At 38.8% G+C, this 9,216-nt stretch overlaps 1 protein-coding gene across 4 annotated transcripts in view; it reads left to right on the forward strand.

Moving 5' to 3' along the window:
* The window catches only part of CNOT8 (CCR4-NOT transcription complex subunit 8), an 8,347-nt gene extending 436 nt beyond the window's left edge, over positions 1–7,911 (forward strand). The window contains exons 1-7 of one of the 4 annotated variants that reach the window (XM_026066643.1): positions 43–128; positions 730–922; positions 2,606–2,799; positions 4,238–4,399; positions 5,231–5,375; positions 6,070–6,180; positions 6,532–7,911. In XM_026066643.1, the coding sequence (XP_025922428.1) occupies positions 806–922; positions 2,606–2,799; positions 4,238–4,399; positions 5,231–5,375; positions 6,070–6,180; positions 6,532–6,681 (879 nt within the window). In that variant the 5' untranslated portion in view covers positions 43–128; positions 730–805 and the 3' untranslated portion in view covers positions 6,682–7,911. Of the gene's footprint in view, positions 1–42; positions 205–729; positions 923–1,422; positions 1,486–2,605; positions 2,800–4,237; positions 4,400–5,230; positions 5,376–6,069; positions 6,181–6,531 lie in introns of those variants that run through there. The other 3 variants (XM_026066644.1, XM_026066642.1, XM_026066645.1) reach the window with 3 other exon arrangements.
* The last annotated feature ends 1,305 nt before the right edge of the window (positions 7,912–9,216 follow it).

Here is a 9,216-nt window from a genome sequence, read left to right on the forward strand (position 1 = left end):
GGCCCCGCGGCGGCGCGGCCTTCCCGGCTGAGCCCGCCCGCTCGCTGCCGCCGCGGCTGTGGGGCCGGAGCCACTAGCAGCCGCTCGCAGAAGAGCTCTGCCAGTTGCCTTAAGCCCCTCTCCCCGCTGTAGGTTCCCTCAGCTAACTTCGTGCGAACATACCGGGAGCTTGCTGACGTACCTGAGCCTTATCTGCGTATTTCTGTAATAATTTTGCCCGTGTTGTTTTAGAACATGATAGGCAACCAGTCACACGAAGTGTGATTTATCCTAGGTGCTGTACTGCTGAAACGGCGCTAGTATAAACTGGAAGACCTTCCTTTTTCAATGTTTCCTGAATTACATCAGAGAAGCATGTGCCTTTATAAGCAGCATTTGTAAAGCAATCTATTACTGTTCTTCAAAACTATCCCAGTAGTGCTTTGGTGTGCATCTTATGCCTAAAGTTTCAGAGTTTATGCCAGAAGAAGAAAAAAGGGAGAGGCACTATTGACTTGCATAACTGGACTCTGTTAACTGTATATCAGCTCCTGTAGCATGACCAGATGCTTAGTGTTTTTTTTTCTTTCAGTGTGTTTAAAAGAAGTGATAAAAACAATAAAACACCTAGTGTAAAACTTCAGCTGTGCTATTTGAGGCTGAGAATACAAATATGACTTACTCTGCTAGTGCTTTCATATGTAGATCTTTCTTTGTATAAAGTACTGTATGTTTATCTTTTTAATGCAGCACACTGATTAGATCACACAGCTTGCAATTCTACGCTGAATTCTACATCAGCTGCTTTTGCTCCAGTCCCTGCAAGATGCCAGCAGCCCTTGCAGAGAACAGCCAGGTTATCTGTGAAGTATGGGCAAACAATCTGGAAGAAGAGATGAGGAAAATTCGAGAGATTGTTCTAAGTTACAGCTATATAGCAATGGTAAGTATGTTATACTTGACCTTTTTGTCACAGTCAAGGGATTTTTTWAGGGGGGTAGGGGAATAAATTGATTCTTGAGACAGAAATGGTGTTTTCCCCTGACCAAACTGAGCGAAAAGTTAAGTGGTGAAAACGTAGCAAGCTGTTCAGTAGCAAGCAGTTTATGGATTTTAGTAAATGTAGTATTCAGTACAGATCAAATGAGAGGTGGGGAAGTGAGAAACCATCTTTGACATCTGAAATCATTTAATATTTAACTATTTCTGTTGCATAAACTAATGTCTCAAACAGATCAGATGTACAACTGGGTTTAAATCTGCTAGATTTCACTAGTATATTTGTCCTTTGAATGCCTGTCTCCTTTTGGCTATGGGAAGTGCCATGATACTGTAGGACAAAAGGCCTGCGAGTGACAACTTGTTAGCTGTATGAGTGTCTCCTTTTTTACTGCGGTCAGATGCTGGTTCTTACAGAATGGATTTTTCTGGCTGTAGGTATGAAAATGTGTTCAGAGAGTTTTATTTAAGAAGACCAAGAATCTTAAAGAGAACTCTAGTTTCAAGGTGAGGGGAGAGATGGGAGGAATGGTTTCTTTTCTGGTCTTAAAAGTATACATCTGCTTGGCAGGAGTCAGTTAATTATATAACTGTTTCTAGTTATTGTACTATGCCAACTTTGCTTAGGGACTCTAAACGTCAAGACGTGCAAAGTCCTTAATATAAATGTGGCATAAAAATACGTGTCCCTGCACAGTGTGCAATATTAAAAAATGAAACACTTAATTCTATAAATGTGGTTCAGTTTTGTTGTCACCAGTTGGTTGGTAACAAGCTTTCTTGCTTCTTTGCTCTATTTGATCTTAATGAAAGTGTTTTTAGATAGATCTGTGCTACTGTCTGGACTGATATCATATATGAATAACTGTGCAGGAAGACTGGACACAAAAAGAAATGGGAAGAAAAGTTGTCAGATGCACAATACTGGATTCCTTATGAAAGTTTTTTGATATGTTCTTTATTAAGATAGTTAGTAGAAGTTATGTGAATAAATTTGAGTGTAAAACTAGTCTGGAAATTTGAGGTTTCAGTAAAGATGGCACACAATCACTGGCTAAGTAAAATGTTTTTCATATAATATACAGTTTCTCTGTTGTTAAGGTCTGTTTTGATTGGCAGTAGCTTTTATTAATTTAGGTGTTGGTTGTTCTTCAAAAACAGTGAATACTATCACTATCTGGACTATCACATTAAGACTGCGAGTGCTAAATTTAACTTGTATTTAGAACATAAAAGAACAGTGAATAAATATAAAATGCTCATTTTAGTAGATCTAGGGAAAATGAGAGGACAAGTCCTTCAAGAGAGGGATGTTTAGATTATACAGTAGTGCATATTGGATGATTTTATAACTCTTTTTGCTCTGGAAAGAAACAACACTGAAAGAGGATACCTGGAATGAATGAATGAATATAATAATTAACCAATTGTTTAGGGATTTTTTTTTTCAGTGTCTGACCCGTAGCAGCTTAAAATACTTTTTTTTTTTTCCTTTTTGCATTCTGTTATGTAAGTAATCTCATAGAAAAATGTACAGAATTCCGTGCTGAGACTTGAAAGTGGAACTGAATATAAGACTGCTAATAAAGGAAGTGATGCAATAAGATTTTTTTCCCTCTTTTACTAGGACACAGAATTTCCTGGAGTTGTTGTAAGGCCAATTGGTGAATTCCGCAGTTCCATAGACTATCAGTACCAGCTCCTTCGGTGTAATGTGGACCTGCTGAAAATTATCCAGCTGGGCCTAACTTTCACAAATGAGAAGGGAGAGTATCCTTCTGGAATCAACACCTGGCAGTTTAACTTCAAATTCAACCTTACGTGAGTCCTCTGAGCTAGGGAATGATTGCCTACTCTCTGCTGATGCACTGATGCTTTCCTTTGGCAAATGCAGGTGTCACTGTGTTCATTGATGAATGATTCTGAGAAATAAAAATTCAGAATCTAATACAGAGGGATTATATGGGAATCTATTTTGTCATGACAGAAGTTTACAGTACTTCTGGAAGTTAAAGCCTTGCTAAACGTGATCCTTAATATCCTTTTCCTTGCTAAATGGCTTATACCCAATAATTGTATGGGCCTTAAACTTGTATTCTGGAACAATGTTATAGTCATTATAAACTTTTTTTTTTTTTAATTCATCTCTCTAAAAATAAATGGACATGCTCTCCTCAGCAATGAAGACAATACCTCTTACAGATCCATGCCAAAATACAAGCTGGGGTCTAAAGGGAAAAAAAATGATGAAATCATAAGAGTTATTCAAAAGAATGAATCTTGTTAAACGGAGTATGGCAGTAGTTCTCATCTCCTCTACGGTGTAATTTCCTTGTGCAGCTGAAACAAACTTCATAATCCCTTCCTGTGTAACTGTAAAGACAAGCTCAGCATATACACCACTAGAGCTGCCTGGAAACATAAAGAGAGTGTTTCTCTGGCAAAAGCACAAATTCTTTGGAAATCAGTATTTTATGAAAATGTTACTGGAAAACATTACAATAATTTTAGTTAATGTATTCTGTTTATGCATTTATTGACTCTAAAAGTTGCAATATTTAGTTCCACAACTTTGTCAGTCCCTTAGAAGTATCGAAATGAGAATGAAGTATTTTTGATGCTATGAATGCCTCATTTGACCCCAAATGACTATCTTTGTCATGAATTTTTTTCCCTTCCCACCATGCCAAACAAAGCAATGTAGTACAGAAGTCAGGTTCTTCAGCTCTCCACCAAGCATATCATCATCACTCATTCCAGTCTTACTTCCTTAGTCATGTTTGAAAAGCAAAGTAGTATGCAATTTTTTCCACTCCCAAAGATGGAATCGGAGATGAAGATAAGGCTGTGATGTGAAAAGGAAAAATGTAGGCAGCAATGACGCTTGCTGCTTTAGAGTTGCATCTCCTCCCGTTCAGGACAACTTCCCTTTTCTCTGTGCTGTCATGTGGTACTTCTGCCTTGTGCCAGCAATATTGTTCAGAATGCCCTTCAGTTCTATGGAGGTGGATTCTTTGGAATTTGCACTAACAATAGGATTATTAACTGGTTTAAATTGCAGAATAGATTGCTAAGAATAGTTTAGGTTGCAGTAACAGTATTAAGAAAACTGATTTGATATGAATTTCTAGAGACAAACATGGAACCCAGAGATGGCCTTACGGGTCACTGGTGGTTTGAAATAAAGCACATGGGGCATTTTTCTGAAATGAGCTTGCCTTGTTAGTATCTTGAGTGCGAAGCTGCCTTTCCCTTTCAGGGAGGATATGTACTCTCAGGATTCCATAGACCTGCTTGCGAGCTCTGGGCTGCAGTTCCAGAAGCATGAAGAAGAAGGGATCGATACTCTGCATTTTGCTGAGTTGCTTATGACTTCCGGGGTCGTCCTTAGTGACAGCGTGAAATGGCTGTCGTTTCACAGGTAGGTCCGAGAGGGTCACTGACACTATAAAGTGAGAAGTCTCTTGTTGATTGAAATACTCCTTCTTTTGTCCATGGAGACTGACACAGGTTTTAAGGAGAGGAATTAGCAGCTCTGCAATTCTTTAAGGATGCTAAGGCTAAGTTTAAGAAGTAAGGACGGTTGGCACTTTGTTTTGTATTTGCACTTCCTGTGGCCTGACTTTTGTGTATGCATTGCTTGCAGATCCTTTCTTTGACTCTTACAATCTTTCTCTATGGAAACAGTTGTTAACAAGTTGAAATATGATTTCTACACTTACTTCTGTGTATTGTAAAGTAGGGTTTTTGTTTCTTACTTACAACATTGTTGTTCATTTCAGTTTTTGCCTTATGTTTATGTATAGGGGAAGAAATCTGTGTAGTGGAGGTGTCTTTCTTGTAGCATTTTAAGCAATTTGATTACAAAGCCTCTTATGTCTTTGATATCCTTGCAAGTGAAAGGACTGGAGGGAAGAGGAGGAGGTGGCAACAGATACTCCTAGGATTTCCTGCTTCCCGTGTTGCCCATAGCTACAGAAATTTGCAGTGTTGAGAAGAAAAGTCTGTTCTTCCCAACAGCATAGATGTTCTGTAAGAGGTTAGTGGAGGCACACAGGGAAGCAGTCAAAAGTCCTACATTGAGATAGATGGTCAAGATGAATCCTGACTCTAATCTACAAGAGTTTTGTAAACAGCTAAAAATGTTAAGGTTTGAAAGCTATAGCATATAAAATTCTTGTGAAAAATGTGATAAGGCCACTGAATATAGCTGTTGCCTATTTATCTGGCTTCTGTATGTTTTTGTTTTCAGTGGTTATGACTTTGGCTACATGGTGAAGCTGCTGACAGATTCCAGGTTACCAGAAGAGGAACATGAGTTTTTCCATATCTTGAACCTTTTTTTCCCATCTATCTATGATGTAAAGTACCTAATGAAGAGCTGCAAAAATCTCAAGGTACTTGCATCTCCCCAGCAGGCCCATAGTAATAAATGGGCGTCAACACTAAATGAGCAGTAAACCAAATGACGGAACTGCTGCATATATCAAGTCTATTAAAGCTGGAATGTGTATAAAAGCTAAAAGTCACATGTAGGCACCTATAAGTTTATATCTAACAGATACTGCCTCCTCAGTTCTAGACTTATCAATATGCATGTTGCATAGGGGACGTTCCCATAACCTTCCAGTTTGCATATCAGTGATTTCGGAGGCCAGTGGAAATTCCGCATGCTTGTCTTCCCTGTGCAAGGTGAAGCACTTCTTTTGAAATGAATTATTGCATGGCTTGATTAACTGGTAGAACGCTCAGAAGGTGAAAGTAATTTATCTACTGAATCACAGACTTGTTTGAGGAAAGGGAGGGAAAGGTCCAGCATCTGTAACTTATGAATATATCTACAGTCATCTTGGGTATCTGCAGTAGGAAATCAAGGTACCAGAATTTCACAAGTGTGTGTATATATATGATGTTCTTGAACAATATTTACAGCAGTGTTATCACTCAGCTGGTGTGCCAGTACTGCTGGAATCTGCATCAATTCATCTTAAGAGCCATATTTGCACTCAGCGTTCTGGAGAAGCGTGGCATGTGACAGTTTTGGTAAGAGATGGATTTTAGGAAATAAAGTCTGTTCTGTTCTGATTGCAGGGTGGCCTTCAAGAAGTGGCAGATCAGCTAGATTTGCAGCGAATTGGGCGACAACACCAGGCAGGATCAGACTCTCTGCTCACAGGAATGGCATTCTTCAGAATGAAAGAGGTAGTGCTGTATTCCTCTTCTTTCAGCAGCAAGACAAGAGGGCCGTAGTTCCTGTTTTGATTCTTCTTTCTCCATGCTCTGTCCACAGATGTCAACACACACAATGTTGGGGGTTTTTTGTTTGTATTTTGAGCCTTATGGTAGCTCAACTTCAAAGTGTCAGTCATAGAAGTGTTGATACTGGCACAGACTTTCTTCATTTACTCCTCTTTCTTGTGCTTATTTAAATTCCCATGCTGCATCTTAGAGGTGGCTGACCTCAAATTACCTGTTTAATTAACGTTAGGTGCTTTCTGATTAAGAGGCACAATTAAACAATGCCCATTTTTTTCCTTTTTTCTTTCTCTACAGTTGTTTTTTGAGGATACGATCGATGATGCAAAGTATTGTGGGCGGCTCTATGGCCTTGGCACAGGAGTGGCTCAGAAACAAAATGAAGATGTGGACTCAGCCCAAGAGAAGATGAGCATTTTGGCTATTATCAACAACATGCAGCCGTGATAAGTGGAACCCCTCAGCAGAACACGGTTCCCATACTGGCAGCTGCTGTCCTCAACCATTTTCCCTAACAGTGTCTCAAACAAAAGGCATCTACAGTATACAGTCTGCAGAAGGCCTACAGTTTTGCTGAAGAGAAAAGCTGCATCTTCATCTGAAACCAAGAAGGGAGTTGACTGAATTCCTAATGCCAGCATTGGTGGCTTGCCATCTTTTTAATACCAAGGGCAAGAGACAAACTATTGTGTATACCTCTGTTTTTTCCTCTTTATACTGTACAGAACCTGCAAGGAAGACTTAATGGTAGAGTGTTCAGTAAAGCTAAGGGTCTGGAAATCCAGTGAAATCGGACACAGACACGCACACAAACTTGCAAATTGTGCTTTAGGAAGCTTATTTTAAAACTTCTGCATGTTGTGAGGGTGACAGCTTCACCTCATGTTTTGCTTATTTTTATCTTTGTGTAGTCTGTGGATATTGCTCCCTTTGATCACTGCGGAGGTTTGGGAAAGGATGACATTAAAAATAATCCTTGCAGCTAAAAATATTCAGAGATTTGCTTTAACAACAGTGAGAACGGATATATGGAGCTGATTTGATCAGCTGCATAGCTTCTAATTCTGTATGGTACAGGTTTGACCTATACTGAGCCTCAGCTTAGGTCTTACGGGTATTAATAAACTGTTCTGGAATAGATTAAGAGAGCCTAGCAGTTCACCTTTGCTAGAGGACCTTTTGACAGGGGACTGGACCAATATTCTGACTTCGCTGCTCTTCAACTTGGCATACAAATTTTGTTCTTCTCATTGCAACACAAGTAACTCAGCAGACAGATAAGTATTTCTCCCTCTTTCCCCTCCCCCTTCTCCAGCCCCTAATTTTTGCTACATGTTTAACAACTAACAAAAGTCCTTTTCTCTTCATTATAAAAATCTGAAAAGTAGCCAGAGGATGAAAGAACAACTTGGGATTCTGACTTTTTTAAAAAAACAAGCTATTCTATTAATTAGTACATTATTTTCAACAGGTCTGTAATGACATTTCTTAAAAAAAAGAAAAGAAAAAAAAACCCAACCCTTTTGGACATGGCAAACTTAAAATTTTGACTTTGTCTTGCATTTTAAAGAAGCTTAAACAATTCATTATTAGGAGTTAAGGTTTAAGGCTGGTATTTAAAATGCTTGTAAATACTACTTGTTTTTAATTTTTGTAAAATAAATTTTTTTAAACCAGGCCTTGTTTTGGATTTTCCATATAGCACTAAAATCCCCAAAGTTCAGGACTTGGAATCTGAATTAGAGAGGTGCCTGAATCTTAAAGAGGAGAACATATTTAAGCTTCATTCTCTTCTTAGGGTTTATGATGTGCTACTAGGGCAGTTCTTAGTAAAATCTGTTCTTAAGCTTATTGTACAGCAGCTGACTAAAGTTGTGTTTAAATCTCTTTGAGTGACTAATCTTGTATTCTCTTCCTGCTCTTCTCTCAGCACAGCTAGCAATGTCAAGGCAGTGTTCTGTCAGTGCAGCTTTGTTCTGTAAGGTGACAAATCCATTTTGCTCATCTGTCCTGTGTCAAGTTTTCCTGCTTCATCTGAACAGTGGTGGTGTTCCCTTAGGTGATGAGAGCTGCTTGGTTAAGCAGTAGCTCCCCCTCCTGGTTTTCAGGTACTTTGTACAAAATTTAGCAAACTCCACAAGTTAGTGGAAAAGGCTCACCAGACTCTTTAACACATCGACAGAAGGATCTTCTTTGGGTATAACCACCAGCTTTTACCTACTGCTATTCAAGTTGCTTTGAAGCTTTACTTTTAGTCTGCGGCAGTATCTGTATCAGGTATTGGTATCAAGTCTGCATTTTGGTTAAATGACCTGGAACAGTTCTTGATCTAAATCCATCATCTCTCCTACTTTTTTTTTTTTTTTTTTGAAAACAGTCTATTTTGTGCCTGTCAGCTTTCTCAATTCAGCCTTCTGAGCTCATGGCCATATCCTAATGTGAACGTTTCTCCTGTATTTAAAAAGCTGCTGCTAGAAATTACTAAGATAGATGCTATGTTCACTAAGGCTTTTGCAGCCTTGCTTGCCTTTGCTCTTCCAGGAAGACTTAATTTTTCTATTAAGACAGGCAAAGCCTTCAGTAAGCTGCAAGACTGGTCATACTGTTGCATTTTCAAGAATTCAGAAGCTGGTGTCAATTTTGACACTTCCAGAATAGCAACAGTCCTACAGAACTTGATACTACCTGTTGCCTAGAACAAGCTAAMATTTACCATCACTATAGCAAAAAGCATTTTGTTTGGCTGTGGATATCCCCAGAAACAGGGACTTTCAGTTTTCTTCACTTAAATCTCTTACTCTTGCTAGTCATGCTTGATAACTGTAACAAATCTTGCCTTCCCTTTTACGTTGTGAGCTTGGCTTTATCACACAAAGCTAAGCACATCCCCATTTTTTTTATCTACTGAGTTAAATTTATGCTGTACTTAACAAAAAAAGGACTTTTTAAATGAGTGATAGACACTAATTTCCATCCGTCAAA

The sequence above is a fragment of the Apteryx rowi genome, unplaced genomic scaffold (assembly GCF_003343035.1).
Source record: "Apteryx rowi isolate R43461 unplaced genomic scaffold, aptRow1 scaffold_245, whole genome shotgun sequence".
NCBI lineage: Eukaryota > Metazoa > Chordata > Aves > Apterygiformes > Apterygidae > Apteryx > Apteryx rowi.